Source organism: Oncorhynchus nerka, unplaced genomic scaffold (genome assembly GCF_034236695.1).
Source record: "Oncorhynchus nerka isolate Pitt River unplaced genomic scaffold, Oner_Uvic_2.0 unplaced_scaffold_2431, whole genome shotgun sequence".
In the NCBI taxonomy this organism is placed as follows: Eukaryota; Metazoa; Chordata; class Actinopteri; order Salmoniformes; family Salmonidae; genus Oncorhynchus; species Oncorhynchus nerka.
In genome coordinates this window covers 254-25,994 of record NW_027038865.1, presented here as the reverse complement: position 1 = coordinate 25,994, position 25,741 = coordinate 254, and the positions used below count along the sequence as shown (strand labels likewise).

Here is a 25,741-nt window from a genome sequence, read left to right as displayed (position 1 = left end):
AGCCTCCACATTGACTCTGTACTGGTACCCCTGTATACAGCCTCCACATTGACTCTGCACTGGTACCCCCTGTATATAGCCTTCACATTGACTCTGTACTGGTACCCCTGTATATAGCCTCCACATTGACTCTGTACTGGTACCCCTTGTATATAGCATCCACATTGACATTGTTCTGGTACCCCTGTTTATAGCCTCCACATTGACTCTGTACTGGTACCCCTGTATACAGCCTCCACATTGACTCTGTACTGGTACCCCCTGTATACAGCCTCCACATTGACTCTGTACTGGTACCACCTGTATATAGCCTCCACATTGACTCTGTACCGGTACCCCTGTATATAGCCTCCACATTGACTCTGTACTGGTACCCCTGTATATAGCCTCCACATTGACTCTGTACTGGTACCCCTGTATATAGCCTCCACATTGACACTGTACTAGTACCTCCTGTATACAGCCTCCACATGGACACTGTACTGGTACCCCCTGTATATAGCCTCCATATTGACTCTGTACTGGTACCTCCTGTATATAGCCTCCACATTGACTCTGTACTGGTACCTCCTGTATATAGCCTCCACATTGACTCTGTACTGGTACCTCCTGTATATAGCCTCCACATTGACTCTGTACTGGTACCTCCTGTATATAGCCTCCACATTGACTCTGTACTGGTACTTCCTGTATACAGCCTCCACACTAACTCTGTACTGGTACCCCCTGTATATAGCCTCCACATTGACTCTGTACTGGTACCTCCTGTATACAGCCTCCACATTGACTATATAGGCCTCCACATTGACTCTGTACTGGTACCTCCTGTATACAGCCTCCACATTGACATTGACTCTGTACTGGTACCTCCTGTATACAGCCTCCACATTGACTCTGTACTGGTACCTCCTGTATACAGCCTCCACATTGACTCTGTACTGGCCTACCTCCTGTATATAGCCTCCACATTGACTCTGTACTGGTACCCCTGTATACAGCCTCCACATTGACTCTGTACAGCCTCCACATTGACTCTGTACTGGTACCCCCTGTATATAGCCTCCACATTGACTCTGTACCGGTACCCCTGTATATAGCCTCCACATTGACTCTGTACTGGTACCCCCTGTATACAGCCACATTGACTCTGTACTGGTACCCCCTGTATATAGCCTCCACATTGACTCTGTACTGGTACCCCCTGTATATAGCCTCCACATTGACTCTGTACTGGTACCCCCTGTATATAGCCTCCACATTGACTCTGTACTGGTACCCCCTGTATATAGCCTCCACATTGACTCTGTACTGGTACCCCTGTATATAGCCTCCACATTGACTCTGTACTGGTACCCCTGTATATAGCCTCCACATTGACTCTGTACTGGTACCCCTGTATATAGCCTCCACATTGACTCTGTACTGGTACCCCCTGTATATAGCCTCCACATTGACTCTGTACTGGTACCCCCTGTATACAGCCTCCACATTGACTCTGTACTGGTACCCCCTGTATACAGCCTCCACATTGACTCTGTACTGGTACCCCCTGTATATAGCCTCCACATTGACTCTGTACTGGTACCCCTGTATACAGCCTCCACATTGACTCTGTACTGGTACCCCTGTATATAGCCTCCACATTGACTCTGTACTGGTACCCCTGTATATAGCCTCCACATTGACTCTGTACTGGTACCCCCTGTATATAGCCTCCACATTGACTCTGTACTGGTACCCCTGTATATAGCCTCCACATTGACTCTGTACTGGTACCCCTGTATATAGCCTCCACATTGACTCTGTACTGGTACCCCCTGTATATAGCCTCCACATTGACTCTGTACTGGTACCCCCTGTATACAGCCTCCACATTGACTCTGTACTGGCCTACCTCTGTATATAGCCTCCACATTGACTCTGTACTGGTACCCCTGTATATAGCCTCCACATTGACTCTGTACTGGTACCCCCTGTATATAGCCTCCACATTGACTCTGTACTGGTACCCCCCTGTATATAGCCTCCACATTGACTCTGTACTGGTACCTCCTGTATATAGCCTCTGTATATAGCCTCCACATTGACTCTGTACTGGTACCCCTGTATATAGCCTCCACATTGACTCTGTACTGGTACCCCCTGTATATAGCCTCCACATTGACTCTGTACTGGTACCCCTGTATATAGCCTCCACATTGACTCTGTACTGGTACCCCTGTATATAGCCTCCACATTGACTCTGTACTGGTACCCCTGTATATAGCCTCCACATTGACTCTGTACTGGTACCCCCTGTATATAGCCTCCACATTGACTCTGTACTGGTACCCCCTGTATATAGCCTCCACATTGACTCTGTACTGGTACCCCTGTATATAGCCTCCACATTGACTCTGTACTGGTACCCCTGTATATAGCCTCCACATTGACTCTGTACTGGTACCCCCTGTATATAGCCTCCACATTGACTCTGTACTGGTACCCCCTGTATATAGCCTCCACATTGACTCTGTACTGGTACCCCTGTATATAGCCTCCACATTGACTCTGTACTGGTACCCCTGTATATAGCCTCCACATTGACTCTGTACTGGTACCCCTGTATATAGCCTCCACATTGACTCTGTACTGGTACCCCTGTATATAGCCTCCACATTGACTCTGTATATAGCCTGGACTACCCCCCTGTATATAGCCTCCACATTGACTCTGTACTGGTACCCCTGTATATAGCCTCCACATTGACTCTGTACTGGTACCCCCTGTATATAGCCTCCACATTGACTCTGTACTGGTACCCCTGTATATAGCCTCCACATTGACTCTGTACTGGTACCCCTGTATATAGCCTCCACATTGACTCTGTACTGGTACCCCCTGTATATAGCCTCCACATTGACTCTGTACTGGTACCCCCTGTATATAGCCTCCACATTGACTCTGTACTGGTACCCCCTGTATATAGCCTCCACATTGACTCTGTACTGGTACCCCCTGTATATAGCCTCCACATTGACTCTGTACTGGTACCCCCTGTATATAGCCTCCACATTGACTCTGTACTGGTACCCCTGTATATAGCCTCCACATTGACTCTGTACTGGTACCCCTGTATATAGCCTCCTCCACATTGACTCTGTACTGGTACCCCTGTATATAGCCTCCACATTGACTCTGTACTGGTACCCCTGTATATAGCCTCCACATTGACTCTGTACTGGTACCCCTGTATACAGCCTCCACATTGACTCTGTACTGGTACCCCCTGTATACAGCCTTGACTCTGTACATTGACTCTGTACTGGTACCCCTGTATATAGCCTCCACATTGACTCTGTAGCCACGGTATAGTTTTTTTTTATTGTGTAACTTTTTTCTTACCTCTTATTTTTCTTAACTACATTGTTGGTTAAGGGCTTGTCATTAAGAATTTCACGGTAATGTCTACACCTGTTGTAGCTTTGTAGCGTAGCTTTAAGGGAATAGTATGGTCACATCTAGATAAAAAGTATGGTATAAACACATCTAGTAAATATGTATAAACACACTTCCTATTCATGGAAGTATTTATGCATCATCTACATATTCATATTACGCTTCTACGTCTGTGTACAGTAAAAAGTATTACTTGTTAGACGTAAGAGAAAATATATATATCAGCTTATTGTTAAATAATGATGACGTTCTTTCAAATACAAAAAGTGTTGTAACTATTGTTTCCAAACTGCGTTACCCACTCCAGCCAGCAGATGGCGATGAGCGTCTTTCAGGTGATGCGTCTAGCGTGACGTATAATGGACTGGACGGACGCTTCTTCAGGAACAACAAAGCGCCTACTCTTTCAACCACCTCGATAGCTTGCTCGACAACATAAAACTGAAAGATTGACGTTTCAGGCCATGTTAATGTGCATTAGCTAATCGCAGTGTTTAAAACACATTTCAGTTGACCTTAACTTGAACCAAATGTGCTTGTTCAATTTGCAAATTTGTTAAAGATTGATACTGAGCCTAGCACTAGGCTATTCGCTAATGCTAACTAGCTAGCTAACATCCCTGACCATGAGCTCATTAAACTACTCATCCCCTGCTGAAGAAGAGGATGTCTGCTGTCCGGAGAAAGAAGCTCTGGCGCTGAACATTGTCGTGAAAGACGAAGAGGAGGATATTACAGTGAAAGGAGAGAAAGAACCTTTCAGAATGGAAGAGGAGGCTGTTATAGGGAAAGAAGAGAAAGCATCCTCTTCCTCTCTAAAATGTTCTATCTCAGTAAAGGTGAAGGAGGAAGACGTTTTGGGAGTGAAAGAGGAGGAGACAGAATATCAGATTAACACCAGTGAGTACTGTCTTAAAAACAGAGGCACAAACTATGCAGTTGTTGAACTAATGTGTGGTTTTTAAGGGGCATTCTACTTAAGTTCTTCACTTCAATGTGATGTTCAGTACTATATAAATTGTTAAAGGGTCAATCTGTCATTGCTACATATATTTTTGGGACTTTTAAATGAGATTTAATTATATATAACAGGCTTTCAAAATGTAATAATGGAGCATAATTTATACTTAAAATATCAAAGGGACACAAAAGGCACCCAATTAATTTAGAGATATTAATGCCTCTGATAAGACCCTATGACTGTAATAGACAGTAATAATTGATGATGGTAATAAGTTCACCATCTGTTTGATGTTCTCGTTCAAACAGGAGAGAGACATGACTATCGTGGATCCTCTGGGGAGCCTCAACATCCTGATGCTGACGAGGAGAAGAGTCTCTCCAGATCAGAACACCAGATGGTACAGCTTGGTCTGCTCTAGCATACAGCTTTCTCTATCGGGGGCTGGGTTTCTGTAAGGCACTTTATGACAACAGTGACATCAGCATCCATAATGATATGTGTCTGTGTCCCCTCTTTATGGTTACCAGGACAACGCTAGCCCTTCCGCCCTCCCGGAGTCCCTGTGTCGTGCCTCTCCTGGTAGCACGTTACTGCTGGGTATGAAGAGGTTGTCTGTGCTGCTGGTGGACTGCAGGAAAACAACGGGGCTGAGTGGAACTGTGAGAGGAGGAGAAGAGAAGAAAGGATCAGATTTGACACATCAAAGTAAGTGCTGTAGTTTGAACAAATAAAATAGATCTGCCCACTGGAATCTGTTACTAGGACAACCAGCAGAGTTCTGTTTGGTGACAGGAAGATAGACTGGTGTCTGTTACCAGGAAAACCAGCAGAGCTCTGTTTGTTGACATGAAGATAGACTGGTATATTTCCAACACAGTAGACAGTTCTGTTAGTTGACATGTAAAACCTTGATGTAAGTTTGTTTTAGAGAGAAGCCAATAGACCATATAAAACCTTGATGAAAGTTAGATTTAGAGAGAAACCAAAAACAGACCATATAAAACCTTGATGAAAGTTAGCTTTAGAGAGAAAGTTTCAAGATGATCTGATGTAAGGTGCATGTTTTACAAAAACCTTTTCCATAAAACATTATGGATGTTACATTGCCTGTCCCAGTCAACCACCCTATCTTTACAAGACTGTAGAACAGGAACTTGTCGGCCCTGCACTAAGGACCAAATTGTGATAAATAGAAATGTTTACCAGTTCCATTTAAGGACCAAACAACTGACAGCTGTGCCAAATCAATTTCAAAATAGTTGGCAAGAGATTTTCATTGTACTGATTCCATGGCACATGGTTTATGAATTGACACGCAAAATGACGCCGGATTCAAAGCTTCAATTATTATACAACATTTATGCAACCAATATAATGTTATATATGGGGATACAATCTTCCCAGCTCTGCAGATTTTGCTGCGAGGAGGCAGTCATTAGATAATTTATTTTGGTACTGTCCATATGTAGCTCGTTGTTGGTCACAGGTCCAGGAATCGCTGAAGAATTGCAACATTTACCTAGAACTAACGCTGCAGATGGCAATACTGGGTCATTTGAAAAGTCCTATTCAATCAATCAATAATATTATAATTATTTTAACAAAAATGTTTATCTTTAATTTACAATCTGTAGAAACTATGAGAATCGAAAAGTTGAGTACTTTTGTGAAGCAACAGCACAGTTAAAATATATATGGCAAATATAAATCCCATATGGATGTTAAGAGACAGATGGGAGGGGTTGAATGGAGCTGAAGGGACTGGATGGTGTTTAGAGACCGATGGGAGGGGTTGAATGGAGCTGAAGGGACTGGATGGTGTTAAGAGACAGATGGGAGGGGTTGAATGGAGCTGAAGGGACTGGATGGTGTTTAGAGACAGATGGGAGGGGTTGAATGGAGCTGAAGGGACTGGATGGTGTTAAGAGACAGATGGGAGGGGTTGAATGGAGCTGAAGGGACTGATGGGACAGGATGGTGTTGAACAGATGGAGCTTGAATGGGGCTGTTTAAGACAGACTGGATGGTGTTTAGAGACAGATGGGAGGGGTTGAATGGAGCTGAAGGGACTGGATGGTGTTTAGAGACAGATGGGAGGGGTTGAATGGAGCTGAAGGGACTGGATGGTGTTTAGAGACAGATGGGAGGGGTTGAATGGAGCTGAAGGGACTGGATGGTGTTTAGAGACAGAAGGGAGGGGTTGAATGGAGAGACTGGATGGTGTTTAGAGACAGATGGGAGGGGTTGAATGGAGCTGGATGGTGAAGACAGAAGGGAGGGGTTGAATGGATGGATGGTTTTAGAGACAGATGGGAGGGGTTGAATGGAGCTGAAGGGACTGGATGGTGTTTAGAGACAGATGGGAGGGAGCTGAAGGGACTGGATGGTTTAGAGACAGATGGGAGGGGTTGAATGGAATGGAGCTGAAGGGACTGGATGGTGTTTAGAGACAGATGGGAGGGGTTGAATGGAGCTGAAGGGACTGGATGGTGTTTAGAGACAGATGGGAGGGGTTGAATGGAGCTGAAGGGACTGAGTGGTGTTTAGAGACAGATGGGAGGGGTTGAATGGAGCTGAAGGCTGGGACTGGATGGTGTTAACTTGGCTTCTACTGCATTCGCGTAACAGGCAGGCTCCTCGTGGAGTGCAATGAGAGGCAGGTGGTTAGAGCGTTGGACAAGTTAACTGTAAGGTTGCAAGGCAGGATCCCCCGAGCTGACAAGGTGAAAATCTAGCGTTCTGCCCCTGGACAAGGCAGTTAACCCACCGTTCCAAGGCCGTCATTGAAAATAAGAATGCGTTCTTAACTGACTTGCCGAGTTAAATAAAGATTCAATAAAGGTGTAAAAAAAATCTGCAAAATCGCCGCCCAAAAATACCAAACCTGAGATCGGCCCTAATTAATCGGCCCACATCTAAGATGGAGTATGTCAGTTTCAATGTTACGGTCTTTGATTCAATTATATTTTTGAAACTCAGGCTGTGTGTGTTTATCTGCGTCATTCCTTGATCATTCCTTGTGGTCCTGTAGCTCAGTTGGTGGAGTATAGTGCTTGTTAAACCAGGGTAGTGGGTTTGATTCCTGGGACCATCCATATGTTAAGTGTTTGCAAACATGACTGCAAATCGCTTTGGATAAAAGTGTCTGCTAAATGGCAGATGTATCCACTGATTATACCAAACATTTCGAACACCTTCCTAATATGGAGTTGGACCCTCCCCTTTTCCCCTCAGAATAGCCTCAATTCGTCGGGGCATGGACTCTACAAGGTGTCGAAAGTTTTCCACAGGGATGCTGGCCCATGATGACTCCAATGCTTCCCACAATTGGGTCAAGTTGGCTGGATGTCCTTTGGGTGCAGTGGAGGCTCCTCAGAGGAGGAAGGGGAGGCTCCTGAGAGGAGGAAGGGGAGGCTCCTGAGAGGAGGAAGGGGAGGCTCCTGAGAGGAGGAAGGGGAGGCTCCTGAGAGGAGGAGGGGGCTCCTGAGGCTCCTGAGAGAAGGAAGGGGAGGCTCCTCAGAGGAGGAAGGCGACTAAATATAATCACGTCACCAAATAATTGATTAAAACATGAAGGTCTACAGTAGCCTCAGCAGCATTCTGTAGGGTAGCACCATGGTGTAGCCTGGAGAACAGCGAGTTTCCATTTCTCCTCTGAGTATTTTGACTTCAATACAAACCTACGAGGTTTTGGAAAAGTTTTTTTTCACCTGGTCACATCAGCTGATGTGCATTGAAGTCCAGGAGCGAAGGGAAAAGGTGAGAGGAGGAGAGAAGGACTACAACGTGGCTGTAATGAAAGTGAACTGTGTTTACACATGATCAGGGGTGTATTCATTCCGAAGATTCTGTTGAAAAACATTTCTTAAACGGAACAAAACAGCGATAAACATACCTGAATTTGTTCAAAAGAAACTCTCGTTTGCAACTGCTGGACTAATGATTACATCCTAGATCAGCAGGTGAGAGTGGTATTGAATGTGTCACTGTCTGTCACCTTAAATGTTTCTCTCAACCTGTGTGCACCTACATTGTGAACTTTCATTCATCGACTAGGTTGTAGCTACCTCATGATGGGTATAGGGAAAATGTGAGTATAATGTAGTATCCTAGACCTATCGCTGTTATGTTGAACAGGGTGAATGGAATATGAATGACAGTCATCCAACATGCTGTAGTAGAAATAAGGCCATGCCCATGAAAAACAAAATGGTCCTCCCTCATCTTAAACGGCACTGACCGCCCCTGTTACGGTGGTGGACCATTCTTGGTACACATGGGAAACTGTTGAGTTGGAAAACAAATCACAAATCGGTGCGCCTGGAACCTACTACCATACCCCGTTCAAAGGCACTTAAATATTTAGTCTTCCCAATTCACCCTCTGAATGGTACTCAGACACAATCCATGTCTCATTTGTCTCAAGGCTTAACAATCCTTCTTTAACCGGCCTCCTCCCTTCATCTACACGGATTGAAGTGGATTTAACTAGTGACATCAGTAAGGGATCATAGCTTTCACCTGGATTCACCTGGTCAGTCTATGTCATGGAAGGAGCAGGTGTTCTTAATGTTTTGTATACTCAGTGTATAGCACGACAGATATTCAAGTGCTATTTCCATGTGATGCATTTGCTCTATTGTTTACAGGATTATTTGTATTTTATAGAGCATGGCTTTAAGGGATGGTCACATCTAGACAAAAACGATTGTGAAAATGTTTTGTTAGACTTCAGTGCAGCTTTTGGCATTCTCGATCATAGCCTGCTGCTGAAAAAACGTATGGCTTTACACCCCCTGCTATATTGTGGATAAAGAGTTTTTATTTTAAAATGTCACCTTTATTTAACTAGGCAAGTCAGTTAAGAACAAATTATTTTTTTCAATTACGGCCTACGACTGCCTTGTTCAGGGGCAGAACGACAGAGTTTTTTACCTTGTCAACTCGGGGATTCGATCCAGCAATCTTTCGGTTACTGGCCTACCGCTCTAACCACTAGGCTACCTGCCGCCCCAGAGCTACAAAATCAAGTTTGAATCAGGAATTCCCCAGGGCAGCTGTTTGGCACCTACTTTTTTCAATCTTTACCAACAACATGCCAATGACATTTGAGTAAAGCCAGTGAGTCTATGTATGCGGATGACTCAACACCGTACACGTCAGCTACTACAGCGACTGAAATGACTGCAACACTTAACATAGAGCTGCAGTTAGTTTCAGAATGGGTGTCAAGGAATATGTTAGTCCTAAATATTTCTGATTACCTTAAAACCTCTTGGTGTTAGGGGGCAGTATTTTCATTTTTGGGAAAAAAACGTCCCCGTTTTAAACGGGATATTTTGTCAGGAAAAGATGCTAGAATATGCATATAATTGACAGCTTTGGATAGGAAACACTCTAACGTTTCCAAAACTGTAAAGATATTGTCTGGGAGTATAACAGAACTGATGTTGCAGGCGAAAGTCTGAGAAAAATCCAATCCGGAAGTGCCTCAGGTTTTGAAACCGCTGCGTTCCAATGACTCCCTATATGGCTTTGAATAGACCATCAACGAGCTTACGCTTTCTACCTATTCCCCAAGGTGTCTACAGCATTGTGACGTAGTTTTACGCATTTCTGTTGAAGAATAGCCGTATGGGGGCACATTGCGTAAGTGGTCACATGGTGGCTCCGAGAGAGATTCTCGCGTAAAGTGCAGAGGTAGCCATTACTCCAATCGGTCCTAGAGAAAAAGGAATTGTCCCGACGGATATATTATCAAATAGATATTAGAAAAACACCTTGAGGATTGATTCTAAACAACGTTTGCCATGTTTTTGTCGATATTATGGAGCTAATTTGTGTTACGTGTAAATGAGTGAAGAGGTGTGGAGTTAGGCGCAGAGAGCAAAGGATGTGGGAAACACAACACGCTTAAATGTCCTGGAAACATAACATGTACAAAAGTGGAAACACAAATGAACAGAAATATAAACGGACAGCGTGAAACCCAAATGCCAACAAAATACACTCAAACAAAGAAACAGGAGAACAAGCCCGCACGAAACAGAAGCGGGCTGAACAGACTATATATAACCCTATCCTAACAACCAAACAAGAAACAGGTGATACCAATTAGACAGAACTAAACGAACACAGAACAACGGATCAGCGATAGCTAGTAGACCGGCGACGACGACCGCCGAGCGCCACCCGAACAAGAAGGGGAGTCACCTTCGGTAATATTCGTGACAGTACCCCCCTCCTGACGCGCAGCTCCCGCAGCGCGCCGACGCCGGCCTCGGGGACGACCCGGGGGCCGAGGCGCTGGGCGATCCGGACGGAGGCGATGGAATTCACTCAACATAGATGGGTCTAGAATATCCCTCACCGGGACCCAGCACCTCTCCTCCGGACCGTACCCCTCCCAGTCAACAAGGTACTGCAAGCCTCTCACCCGGCGTCTCGAGTCCAGAATAGCTCGTATCTTGTACGCCGGGGACCCCTCGATGTCCAGAGGGGGCGGAGGAACCTCCGGAACTTCATCTTCCTGCATAGGACCAGCTACCACCGGCCTGAGAAGAGACACATGAAATGAGGGGTTAATACGATAATACGAAGGAAGTAATAATCGATAACAAACCTCATTTATTCTCCTCAGGACTTTAAATGGCCCTATACACTGCGGACCCAGCTTCCGGCAGGGCAAGCGGAGAGGCAGGTTTCGGGTCGAGAGCCAGACCCTGTCCCCAGGTGCAAACACGGGGCCTCACTGCGGTGACGGTCAGCGCTCTTCTTCTGCCTTATACTCGCTTGGCGTAATGACTCTTGGACCGCCCTCCAGGTCTCCTTAGAGCGCTGTACCCACTCCTCCACCGCAGGAGCCTCAGTCTGGCTCTGATGCCACGGTGCCAGGACTGGCTGGTACCCCAACACGCACTCAAATGGTGACATGTTGGTAGAGGAGTGGCTTAGTGAGTTCTGGGCTATTTCTGCCCAGGGAATATATCTCGCCCACTCCCCTGGCCGGTCATGGCAATACGACCGCAGAAACCTACCCACCTCCTGGTTAACTCTCTCCACCTGACCATTACTCTCCGGGTGATACCCTGAGGTCAGGCTGACCGAGACCCCCAGACGTTCCATAAATGCCCTCCAAACACGGGAGATAAATTGGGGGCCCTGATCAGAAACTATATCCTCGGGCACCCCGTAGTGCCGGAAGACATGGGTGAAAAGAGCTTCCGCAGTCTGTAGGGCGGTAGGGAGACCGGGCAATGGGATAAGACGGCAGGACTTAGAGAACCGATCCACAACGACCAGGATTGTAGTGTTACCCTGAGAGGGGGAGGTCAGTAAGAAAATCTACCGAAAGATGGGTCCACGGCCGTTGTGGAACGGGAAGAGGTTGTAATTTACCTCTTGGCAGGTGTCTAGGAGCCTTACTCTGGGCGCACACCGAACAGGAGGAAACATAGAATCGCACATCCCTCCTCAAAGTGGGCCACCAGTACTTCCTCTCAAGACCTCGCACTGTCCTATAAATACCTGGGTGACCCGCCGAGGGTAGACAATGAGCCCATCGAATCAATTGATCACGGACAGCCAGCGGCACGTACCTACGACCCTCCGGACACTGTGGAGGCGCAGGTTCCCCCCTTAGCGCCCGCTCGATGTCTGCGTCCACATCCCATACTACTGGTGCCACCAGCTTTTTTCTTCACAAAAAAGAAACTCGAAGAGACAGGTGACATGGAGGGCTGAATGTACCCCTGTCCCAGAGCCTCGGTGATATAAGTTTCCATAGCCACCTTCTCCTCCTGGGACAAAGGATACACATGACTCCTGGGGAGTGCAGCGTTACCCTGGAGATTTATCACGCAATCCCCCTGCCTATGGGGTGGTAATTGGGTCGCTTTCTTTTTACTGAAAACGATAGCCAAATCGTCATACTCAGCTGGAATGCGCACGGTGGAAACCTGGTCTGGACTCTCCACCGTTGTCGCACCGATGGAAACCCCTACACACCTGCCTGAACACTCATCAGACCACCCCTGTAGAGTTCCCTGTTTCCACGAAATCGTAGGATTATGAATAGCTAGCCAGGGAATCCCCAGAACAACTGGAAATGCAGGTGAATCGATAAGGAACAAACTAATTCGCTCCTTGTGATTCCCCTGCGTAATCATCTCCAACGAAATTGTGGCTTTCTTTACCAGCCCTGACCCCAATGGTCGACTATCTAAAGAGTGCACGGGAAAAGGGGGTCTACATTTACTAACGGAATCCTCAACCTCTGAGCGAGTCCGCGATCTATAAAGTTTCCAGCTGCGCCTGAATCTACCAGTGCCTTATGCTGGAGAGAAGGAGAATAATTAAGGAAACAAATTAATAGGAACATGTGACCAACAGGAAACTCTGGGAGAGTGTGGTGCTTACTCACCTGGGGTGACCGATGAGTGTTCTGCCTGCCCTCACGATTCCCAGATGAATTCCTCCAGTACCGACCAGACGTGTGCCCTCTCCGGCCACAACTGGTACAGGAGGAGCTTCCTCCTCCGATCTCCCTTGACGCAGTCCCTCCTAGCTCCATCGGGATAGGGGCAGGATGATCAGGAGGTAGAACTGACAGGACCCTTTCAGAACGTCCACGAGCAGCTAGCAGATGGTCCAACCGGATCGACAGGTCTATCAGTCCATCCAGGCTAAGCGTAGTATCCCGACAGGCCAGCTCCCTACGGACGTCCTCTCTCAGGCTACACCTGTAATGGTCTATCAGGGCCCTGTCATTCCAGCCTGCTCCCGCAGCCAAGGTCCGGAACTCCAGCGCGAAGTCCTGCGCGCTCTTCGTCCCCTGTCTAAGATGGAACAATCTCTCACCCGCCGCTCGACCTTCTGGAGGGTGATCGAACACGGCCCTGAAAGTAATCCTTCTCACCCCCCCCCCTTAAAAGATTTAGATGCACTATTGTAAAGTGGCTGTTCCACTGGATGTCATAAGGTGAACGCACCAATTTGTAAGTCGCTCTGGATAAGAGCGTCTGCTAAATGACGTAAATGTAAATGAAACGGCGGATGAACTCCGGGTAGTTGTCCTTCGCTGAGTCGGGCCCGTTCCAGACCGCATTAGCCCACTCCAGGGCTCTACCGGTCAGGCAGGTGATGAGGACCCCTACTCTCTCCTCCTCCGAGGGGGCCGGCCGAACGGTGGCCAGGTAGAGGTCTAATTGCAGCAGGAATCCCTGGCACCCCGTCGCTGCTCCATCGTAATTCCTCGGAGGCGTCATGTGCAGAGCGCTGGAACCGGATCCAGATGGGGGAGATGGTAGAGTTGCTGGTAGGAGGGTCGGTGGGGTAGTAGTAGGGAAACCATTCCTCTCCCAACGATCCATCCTCTCCATCATCTGATCCATCGCTGATCCTAGGCGATGGAGGATGGACGTGTGATGTTGAACTCGCTCTTCCATAGTGGGAAGAGGAGTGGTCGCTGCTCCTGCTGACTCCATAGAAAGGTGCGGGCTTCTGTTACGTGTAAATGAGTGAAGAGGTGTGGAGTCAGGCGCAGAGAGCAAAGGATGTGGGAAACACAACACGCTTAAATGTCCTGGAAACATAACATGTACAAAGTGGAAACACAAATGAACAGAAATATAAACGGACAGCGTGAAACCCAAATGCCAACAAAATACACTCAAACAAAGAAACAGGAGAACAAGCGCGCACGAAACAGAAGCGGGCTGAACAGACTATATATAACCCTATCCTAACAACCAAACAAGAAACAGGTGATACCAATTAGACAGAACTAAACGAACACAGAACAACGGATCAGCGATAGCTAGTAGACCGGCGACGACGACCGCCGAGCGCCACCCGAACAAGAAGGGGAGTCACCTTCGGTAATATTCGTGACAATTTGGAATATTTTTCGGAGTTCTGACCGCAATTTCCGGGTGATTTCTCAGCCAAATGTGAAGAACAAACAGAGCTATTTCGCCTACAAAAATAATCTTTTGGGAAAAAATTAACTTTGGCTGTCTACCTGGGAGTCTCGTGAGTGAAAACATTTGAAGTTCATCAAAGGTAAACGATTTAATTTGATTGCTTTTCTGATTTCCGTGACAAGTTTGCCTGCTGCTAGCAAGGCATAATGCTATGCTAGGCTATGATAAACTTACACAGATGCTTGTCTAGCGTTGGCTGTAAAGCATATTTTGAAAATCTGAGATGACAGGGTGATTAACAAAAGGCTAAGCTGTGTTCCAATATATTTCACTTGTGATTTTCATGAATAGGAATATTTTCTAGGAAGATTTATGTCCGTTGCGTTATGCTAATTAGTGTCAGATGATGATAACGGTCCCGTTCACGGGCTGGGTGTCACTACAGGTTAAGTTACATGGCCTACTATGCTAATTCTGTAGCGGTATTGTTAGAGGGGGCTAAAGAAATATTTTGTTGGTGGGCCAGGCAGGTATTAACCCTAGTTATTAAAGTTAGTTATTACCTATTATAACATTGTTATTATTATTATTAAATATTATTAAATCCGAAAGGATGAGAATAGAATAGATAGAGTAGCGCTTCCAGACACATTCTAAACATGATGGAGTATTAAAGGAGGACTGTAGCATCTAATGATGAAACATTATGGAGTCTTAGAGGACTGTAGCAGCTAATGATGAAACATTATGGAGTATTAAAGGAGGACTGTAGCATCTAATGATGAAACATTATGGAGTCTTAAAGGAGCCTTGTAGCATCTAATGATGAAACATTATGGAGTCTTAAAGGAGGACTGTAGCATCTAATGATGAAACATTATGGAGACTTAAAGGAGGACTGTAGCATCTAATAATGAAACATTATGGAGTCTTAAAGGAGGACTGTGGCATCTAATGATGAAACATTATGGAGACTTAAAGGAGCCTTGTAGAATCTAATGATGAAACATTATGGAGTCTTAAGCTTTAATTTGTGGTATTGCACTTGTGAATGCATGAAAGTAACTTTTTTCTAATAAAAAAAATATATATTTTGCACTCTGCAATTTCACCGGATGTTGTCGAAATGTTCCGCTAGCGGAATCCCTAGCCATAACAGGTGTTAATGTGTTTGAACCAATCAGTTGTGTTGGGACAAGGTAGGGGTGGTATACAGAAGATTGGGTAAGATTGGGTCTTTTGCCCTATTGGGTAAAAGACGAAGTCCATATTATGTCAAGAACAGCTCAAATAAGCAAAGAGAAGCAACAGTCCATCATTACTTTAAGGACCACCACAATAATGGAAGATCCAGAGTTACTTCTGATGCATAAGTTCATTAGAGTTACCAGCCTTAGAAATTGCAGCCCAAATAAATGCTTCACAAAGTTCAAGTAACAGACACATCTCAACATCATCGGTTCAGAGGAGACTGCGTGAATCAGGCCTTCATGGTCGAATTGCTGCAAGGAAACCACTACTAAAGGACACCAATAAGAAGAAGTGACTTGCTTGGGCCAAGAAACACGAGCAATGGACATTAGACCGGTGGATATCTGTCCTTGGGTCTGATGAGTCCAAATTTGAGATTTTTGACCCGAGTGTCATGTCTTTGTGAGATGAGGAGTAGATGAACAGATTATCTCCGCATGTGTGGTTCCCACCGTGAAGCATGGAGGAGGAGATGTGATGGTGTGCGGGTGCTTTGCTGTTGACAATGTCATGAATAAATAAATCAAAGTCACACTTAACCAGCATGGCTTCCACAGCATTCTACAGCTATATGCCATCCCATCTGGTTTGGGCTTAGTCCCACTGTCATTTGTTTTTCAACAGGACAATGACCCAACACACCTCCAGATTGTTGGAAAACGATTCCAGGTGAAGCTGTTTGAGAAAAAGCAAGGGTGGCAACTTTTGAAGAATAAAATATATATTTTGATTTAACACTTGTGGTTATTACATGATTCCATGTGTATTTTGATGTCTTTATTATTCTACAATGTAGAAAATAGTAAAAATAAAGAAACCCTTGAATGAGTAGGTGAGTCCAACCTTTTGACTGGTACTGTACATTAAATTCCCTAACAGCTCCAGTGGACATTCCTGCAGTCAGCATGCCAATTGCCCGCTCCCTCAGAGACCTGTGGCATTTTGTGTGAACCAACTGCACATTTTCGAGTTGCCTTTTATTATCCCCAGCACAAGGTGCACCTGTGTAATAACCAAGCTGTTCAATCAGCTTCTTGATATGCCACACTGTCAGGTGGATGGATTATCTTGGCAAAGAATAAATGTTGACTAACAGTGATGCTCATGAAACATCCAACACTTTACATGTTGCGTTTATATTTTTGTTTTTTGTTGTTACTATCAGTTTTAGGAACATTTACCCAAAATATGACATCAGCGATAATCAAAATGTTGAAAATCTGTGAATGTCTAAATAAGAAATTGGTCCATTTAAACAGCAATGTGTCGAACCCTTTCAACAACGGGGAGATGTTACTGATGTGCTTTGTATCTGCGACGTAAAAACAAGTTTTGGACTTCCACACCAAATTACTTCTTTAGTTATTTTATGTTTAAGGAAGTGTGTAGGTCACATTCTGTATCATACAGCTATGAAAGTTATATATTTAGAACCACCTGTTCAATTGGAATCCAGCGACATCTGTGTCTTCAGTGTCCTAGAACTGTCTAGGTTTGTGTGTTCTGACTTGTAAAACAGGATGAATAAAATAAGTAATGTAAACATATCAGTAATTACCAGGAAGCTCTACATTTGTTTTAAACACTAACACACTAGCAAGGTTGTTTTATCATGTGGTTTCATTCGGGTCTCTATTTAAAAATAACACTGTCTTTGGCAGGAGAAAGGCCCGACTCGAAGAACCAAAGCCAGGGACGTCCAAACTAGCAAGACGACACCAGTTCTCCCACTGTAGAAAGGGTTGTAACCGGTTATGGGACCTGAAACAACACGAGAAAATGCACACAGGGGAGAAGCCTTACCACTGTTCCCAGTGTGGAAAGTGTTTCAACCAGAGAGTAACCCTGAAACAACATGAGAGAATACACACGGGAGAGAAGCCTTACCACTGCTCCCAATGTGGAAAGTGTTTCGGCTGGTCAGGGGCTGAAACAACATGAGAGAATACAACCACTGCTCCCAGTGTGGAAAAAGTGTTTCAACCGGAGAGGAAACCTGAAACAACATGAGAGAATACACACGGGAGAGAAGCCTTACCACTGCTCCCAATGTGGAAAGTGTTTCAACCGGAGAGTAACCCTGAAACAACATGAGAGAATACACACAGGAGAGAAGCCTTACCACTGCTCCCAATGTGGAAAGTGTTTCAACCATTCGGGGATCTGAAACGACATGAGAGAATACACACAGGAGAGAAGACCTACCACTGCTCCCAATGTGGAAAGTGTTTCAACCAGAGAGTAAACCTGAAACAACATGAGAGAATACACACAGGAGAGAAGCCCTACCACTGCTCCCAATGTGGAAAGTGTTTCAACCAGTCGGGGGATCTGAAACAACATGAGAGAATACACACGGGAGAGAAGCCTTACCACTGCTCCCAGTGTGGAAAGTGTTTCAGCTGGTCAGGGGGGCTGAAACGACATGAGAGAATACACACAGGAGAGAAGCCCTACCACTGCTCCCAATGTGGAAAGTGTTTCAATCAGAGAGCATACCTGAAAAAACATGAGACAATACACACAGGAGAGAAGCCTTACCATTCCTCCCAGGGTGCAAACCATTTGCCCATTTAGGAAGCCTGAAAGAACACGAAAACATATTACTCATAACAGTCATTTAAACGTCATTAGAGAATCCACACAGGAGAGAGAAATTACTTCTCTTAGCGTGTATATTGATATACATCACATTGACTTAAAATTCATCAGAGAACATACACAGTGCTCCCGTTGTCTTATATTGTTGACTGACAATGTGTTTACCTGTCTTTACCATATGAAATTAAATGGTACAGGGTATACTCAAACATATATTTGTTTGTTTTTATTAGAAAACATGAATTGAATATGGAGTATGTCAGTTTTAATATAAAGGAGATCAGGTTCCTTGTTTTAAATTGTCCTTTTTTAAAACTCTTTGTGTGTTTATCTGGGTGTGTCATTCCTCCAGCACTACAGATAATCAAGTGATATTTGGATGTGATGCATTTGTGCCATTGTTGACATCTACATTGTAGCCCACTGATGATTTAATGAAATGAAAATGTTCAGACTCTGTAATGGAAAATGTTAATTGTTTGTGTGTCCACATAACTGAGTATGTGACTAACCTTGTGAAACTGTCCTATTATAATCTCCTGTTCTTGGGACTATCATTCTGTGTTGCAAACCAGCTGCACCTGCATCCTTGTATGAATAAAGTCCCTCCCAGGAACAGGAAACTATAAAGATATGTGCTAATCACTCAATGCTTCAGGAAATCAGACTGTCTACACTGCGCTGTGTAACTCTGTTATTCTCTCTGAGCTCAGAAATAAAGAATCTTGGTTTGACTTGGACTCCAGCAGATCCTTAGTTTATAATATCCACCACAACTCGCCCATGGATTGCTGTTTATTATTGTCTCAATGAAGAGTTCCTCTTTCGACTTTCCTGGGGGCATTTACAAACCTCCCACTGGTTGAATAAAAGTTTTTACCCGAATGATGAGATTATTTTATTTGTCAAATGGCAACCAAGCATTGATCATCATGTCACCAGAATAAGAACCTCAAAATGTATTGGAAAGGAGCATCAAGCTCATCATGTGCACTTTCACCACCCTGTGAAGTTCATAACTTATTTCATCTGTAGCCTAATAAACTACATGGTTTCTCAAGTCATAGTGGGAGGACCACACAACATATCATGTGACTCCAAGTTAACTAAGATGTGGTTGTTATCATTAAGGAGTTTCCACAGCCATTTCTCGCTTAGACATTTTTACTGACACAAATATACAAACAAATTGTCAAACGGAGTAACAAATAGTCTGTCGGCATTTATAAAAGTGTACAGGCATATCCTGTTTCCATCAGCCCGGTCATTACTTTTGAAATGGTTGGATCAATATCCACCTTCATGATATGGATGAAGCCTGATTTGGAATGTCTGAGTAGTTCTATCTGATGTCATAATACACCCCTCTGATAGTGATACATTTGCTCCATTGTTTCCATGTCAGTTGGTTTCCCACTCTGATGATTTATATCTGACAGAGGGGCTTTAAATGAATAGTATGGTGACATCTTAGTGGGGCTTGAAGTAAATAGGATTATTAATCATAAACTCCTATAGCAGCAATACAATGCAGCTTTGACATCAAGAAGAGAATGGGCTGATGGGTGGTGGTGCTACTCTATAGGTAAGGCTGTTCAATATGAATGTTCAATACACACAATAGGTTGACTGGGGAGGTGATGTACCACAGTCAAAGTCCTGCAATAAGAGCTAAGATGCTAATATTTGTTGTTAGGTTGATCAGTAGCCAGTTATTCTCAAACCAGTTACGAAAAAAATAGACTTATTTTTAAATCGTATATCTTAGTTTTTCCATAGAAAGTATCTGTGAGGGGAAATGTGTTTATACGCTAACATCCAAGCTAAAATCGCCTGCTTATGGAATTTAGCCAATTTTACTAGGATTTTATCAACATTAAAATTACATCAAAGCAAAAATTCTAAACCACTAACAGAGTCAAATAATACTAAGGGCATGACATTCCAAATACTGTTCTGGTTCTTAATATACTTCAGAATCCAATTGATTTTAAAAGTATTATTTAGCGCTAAGTAGCGTTTCAATTGGTGACGTCACTTGCTCTGACACCTCGAAGTAGTGGTTTTGTGCAGCGATGGGTAACGATGTTTCGTTGGTGACTGATGTTGATTCGTGCAGAGGGTCCCTGGTTCGCTCCCGGGTATGGGCGAGGGGACAGATTAGAGTTATACATACTGTTACACAGTATCAATGTAACACATTTGCTAATTTAACAAGCAAATTACGTTTAAATGGACCAGTAGATAGCGTTTTGAACATAATTCTGTTTACCTAAGAGTAAATTACACAAGACTGGTCTAAAGAGCTTCAATGTTTTGGTTTTAGGTTTGCTCGCAAAGCACAGCCTGTTTCAATCAGAAGCCTTTTGTCGCTGTTGAAGAAGTCCTCCTGTGACGTCCACTAGATTATACGTCACGCAAGAAGCATCACCTGAAAAACTAATATCGCCATCTGCTGACTAGAGGGGGTAACGCAGTTTGGAAAAATATGATTTACAATGTTCAGTCTGGCAAACAATGTCATAAGAAGTCATTACATTTTTGTTCTGACTTGCGCTGCAAACTGTGGGACCTCATATAGACAGGTGTGTGCCTTTCCAAATCATGTCCAATCAATTTAATTTACCACAGGTGGACTCCAATCAAGTTGTAGAAACATCTCAAGGATGATCAATGGAAACAAGATGTACCTGAGCTCAATTTCAATTATCATAGCAAAGGGTCTGAATACTTATGTAAATCAGTTATTTCTGTTTAAAATATATATACATTTGTAATCATTTCTAAAAACCTGAATACTTTAAAAAGGCACTGTATGTATAAACATATATTTTCCTTTGTTTTCCAGTAACCCTACCACCCCTTCCCTGATTGGAGGGAACTAATGCACAACAACTATTTGGCTTCTAAGTCCAGCTTATACATACTATGTACATTTTACAGACACAGTGTATTATACAATAGTTATATTTAGTTTGTTTTTAATCCTATCCTTCAGTTACCCTAAACCTCTCCCATCTATCTCTGAATACCATCCAGTCCTATCCTTCAGTTACCCTAAACCTCTCCCATCTATCTCTGAAGACCATCCAGTCCTATCCTTCAGTTACCCTAAACCTCTCCCATCTATCTCTGAAGACCACCCAGTCCTATCCTTCAGTTACCCTAAACCTCTCCCATCTATCTCTGAAGACCATCCAGTCCTATCCTTCAGTTACCCTAAACCTCTCCCATCTATCTCTGAAGACCATCCAGTCCTATCCTTCAGTTACCCTAAACCTCTCCCATCTATCTCTGAAGACCACCCAGTCCTATCCTTCAGTTACCCTAAACCTCTCCCATCTATCTCTGAAGACCATCCAGTCCTATCCTTCAGTTACCCTAAACCTCTCCCATCTATCTCTGAAGACCACCCAGTCCTATCCTTCAGTTACCCTAAACCTCTCCCATCTATCTCTGAAGACCACCCAGTCCTATCCTTCAGTTACCCTAAACCTCTCCCATCTATCTCTGAAGACCATCCAGTCCTATCCTTCAGTTACCCTAAAGAGCCTTGCTTGGTAAGTGGTGTCTCTGTAGCACACATGTGATTGCAGAGTCTGCTGAACAAATCACAACTGGATTGATGCTAATATTCATGATATATTCTGCCAGGTAGGAACAGACTACTTTGTAGTTAACGTTTAATTGACAAGGTTTGTGGGAAAGCTTTTTCATCAACCAGAAGATGGTTGTCATTAGCATCATCGCTAACAGCTACACATAGTGGTAGACTGCACTCAGACAGGGGCATTTCCTGGCTGTTTAATCTTCAAAAAGTTGAAGGGAAATACAAATCACATAGGCAAATTTAACGACAATTTTGAGGCAGAGAGTTCAGAATAACTATAACAAAAAATGAATACAAATTATACCAGGGCACTTTAGAGACTGGAAGGGTAAAGGGGCATGTGCTCTACACAGGTAGAGACATATCTGTCCATGTTGCCTTTTGCAAAGTGGGCACTGCTTCATGTGGCAACACCACCACTCACCTAAATAGCCCACATGCCGCTGAGTGAGAAGTTTTTTAAATTGTTTTTGGGCAGAATTATGTGAGGTGTTGTTAGTGATGAGCCTCGGTCCATTTAGCTCGGAATATGCCACCCTCGTTAATCTGTCACCTAATCCTGCCTAATGGGCAGGTCAGCCCTGGAGGAAAGTATTGGCTGTAAGAAGTAAGAGAACATAACATCTGGTTGTTTTTAAATGACTTCTTTTGACATTGCTTTATTTTTGTTCCGATCTGTGTTGCTCACTCCAGTCAGCAGATGGCGATGTGAGTTTTTCAGGTGATGCTTCTTGCGTGACGTATAATCTAGTGGACGGAACAGGAGGCTTCTTCAACAGAGACAAAAGGCTTTTGTTTCAACCAATGCGGTGGTTTGCTAGCGAACATAGATCCGGAACAATTAAGCTCTTTAGACTAATCTTGTGTATATTAATCTTAGTGTTTGGAACACAATTATTTTTACGCATCTACTTGTTAATTTAAACGTAGTTTGCTTCTTAAATTAGCGAATGTGTTAACTTGATACTGCACAAGGCTAATCGCCCGGAGCATGAGGTCACGAAACTAGACGGAGAAAGATCTGGTGAAAGGAGAGGAAGAAGCTTTCAGAATGGAAGAGGAGGCTATCACATTGAAACAAGAGGATGATATTACAGGGAAAGAGGAAGATGGGAAAGAGGTTGTCAGAGTGGAAAATGAGGAGGTAGAAGCTGGTGCATCATTTCTACATAAAATATCAAAGGGATGTAAAAGCCACCCATTTCATGGAACGACCCTTTTACATTTATTTGCATCACAAACAGTATTTTTTTTTAAGCATAAATGTAGGCCCTTTTTAGACATATTAATGGCTCTGGCAAGACCCTATGATCGCAATAGAAGAACATAGGTTGACTGTCTGTTTGATGTTGTCATTCACACAGGAGAGAGACATGACGATCCTGGATCCTCTGGGGAGCCTCAACAACATCCTGATGCTGACGAGGCAGAGAAGAATCTCTCCAGATCAGAACACCAGATGGTACAGCTTGATCTGGTCTAGCATACAGCTTGGTCTGGTCTAGCATACAGCTTGGTCTGGTCTAGCATACAGCTTGGTCTGGTCTAGCATACAGCTTGCTCTATCTGGGTCTGGGCTGTGTTTCTGTAAAGCAGTTTATGACAACAGTGACATCAGCATCCATAATGATATGTGTCTGTGTCCCCTCTCTATGGTTACCAGGACAACACTAGCCCTTCCTCCCTCCCGGAGTCCCCGTGTCGTGCCTCTCCCGGTAGCACCTTACTGCTGGGTATGAAGAGGTTGTCTGTGCTGTGGGTGTTCTGCAGGAAAACAACGGGGCTGAGTGGAACTGTGAGAGGAGGAGAAGAGAAGAAAGGATCAGATTCTACCTTGATGAAAGTTCGCTTTAGAGAGAAACCAATCGACCATATAAAACCTTGATGAAAGTTCGCTTTAGAGAGAAACCAATAGACCATATAAAACCTTGATGAAAGTTAGCTTTAGAGAGAAAGTTTCAAGATGATCTGATGTAAGGTGCATGTTTTACAAAAACCTTTTCCATAAAACATGATGGATGTTACATTGCCTGTCCCAGTCAACCACCCTATCTTTACTAGACTGTAGAACAGGAACAAGGCCCTGCATTAAGGACCAAATTGTGATAAATAGAAATGTTAACCAGTTCCATTTAAGGACCAAACAACTGACAGCTGTGACAAATACATTTCAAAATAGTTGGCAAGAGATTTTCATTGTACTGATTCCATGGCACATGGTTTATGAATTGACACGCAAAATGTTGCCGAATTCAAAGCTTCAATTATTATACAAAATTCTTGCAACCAATATAATGTTATATATGGGGATACAATCTTCCCAGCTCTGCAGATTTTGCTGCGAGGAGGCAGTCATTAGATCATTTATTTTGGTACTGTCCATATGTAGCTCGTTGTTGGTCACAGGTCCAGGAATCGCTGAAGAATTGCAACATTTAACTAGAACTAACGCTGCAGATGGCAATACTGGGTGATTTGAAAAGTCCTATTCAATCAATAATATTATAATTATTTTAACAAAAATGTTTATCTTTAATTTTACAATGTGTAGAAGAAAGGATCAGATTTGACTCATCAAAGTAAGTGCTGGAATTTAGTTTGAACAAATTAAATAGATCTGCCCACTGGAATCTGTTACCAGGACAACCAGCAGAGTTCTGTTAGTTGACAGGAAGATAGACTGGTGTATATGGATGTTATGAATATCATAACACTGAAAAAGGTTTCTGCCAATGAAAAGAGAGAAACCAATTGACCATATAAATCCTTGATGAAAGTTAGCTTTGGAGAGAAAGTTTCAATGATCCGATGTAAGATGGTTGTTTTACAAAAACCTTTTCCTTAAAACATTATGGATGTTACATTGCCTGTCCCAGTCAACCCCCCTATCTTTACAAGACTGTAGAACAGGCAAACTAAACTCAAGACTTTGGTAATTAATTAACTAATACTGGAGGAAAACTGTGATCAGGCTGCCCACTCAAGCAAAAGCTTCAAACTGTAACCAGTGCCGGCAACCTTGTTCAGGTTATCAATCAACCTACCAGGGTAGTGAGAAACAGTGGAGGAATGAAATCATCAACATGGTTTGATCATATCTTTACTAATGCTGCAGAAATGGGTTTTAAAGCAGTATCCAGATCCATCAGATGTAGTGATCACAATATAGTAGCCATGTCTAGGAAAACCACAGTTCCAAAGGCTGGGCCTAATATTGTGTATAAGAGGTCATACATTTTTTTGTAGTGATTCCTATGTTGTTGATGTAAATAATATTTGTTGGTCCGTGGTGTGTAATGATGAGCAACCAGACACTGCCCGTGACACATTTGAAACTGCTTATCCCAGTTACTAATAAGCATGCACCCATTAAGAAAATGACTGTAAAAACTGTCAAATCCACGTGAATTGATGAGGAATTTTAAAAATGGTATGATGAAGAGGGAGGCAAAAGAGATTGCATATAGGTCTGGCTGAATAACTGATTGGCAAACCTATTGAAAATTGAGAAATCATGTGCCTAAACTGAATAAAAAGAAGAAAGTACACAATGAAACAAAGATAGAATACATGAAGAATGATTGTAAAAATCTTTGGAGCATCTTCAATGAAATTTTGCGCAAATAAAATCTATTTGACCAGATACAATGCTATTTTACAGTAAACAAATATAGACTTTTAGCTTATAGGGAAGTTCATTCAGCAAGCACAGCACTTGCAAATGACTGATTGGCTGAGAGAAATTCATGATAAAAATATTGTTGGGGCTGTTTTGTTAGACTTCAGTGCAGCTTTTGGCATTATCGATCATAGCCTGCTGCTGAAAAAACGTATGGCTTTACACCCCCTGCTATATTGTGGATAAATAGTTTTTCTTTTAAAATGTAACCTTTATTTAACTAGGCAAGTCAGTTAAGAACAAATTCTTTTTTTCAATGACGGCCTAGGACTGCC

The 25,741-nt window shown here is 43.5% G+C and overlaps 1 protein-coding gene across 1 annotated transcript in view; it reads left to right on the top strand.

Moving 5' to 3' along the window:
- Positions 1-23,811, top strand: part of LOC135567186 (zinc finger and SCAN domain-containing protein 21-like) — a 37,919-nt gene extending 14,108 nt beyond the window's left edge. The window contains exons 4-5 of the mRNA XM_065014614.1: positions 23,152-23,249; positions 23,451-23,811. Of these exons, the coding sequence (XP_064870686.1) occupies positions 23,152-23,249; positions 23,451-23,672 (320 nt within the window). The 3' untranslated portion in view covers positions 23,673-23,811. The remainder of the gene's footprint in view (positions 1-23,151; positions 23,250-23,450) is intronic.
- The last annotated feature ends 1,930 nt before the right edge of the window (positions 23,812-25,741 follow it).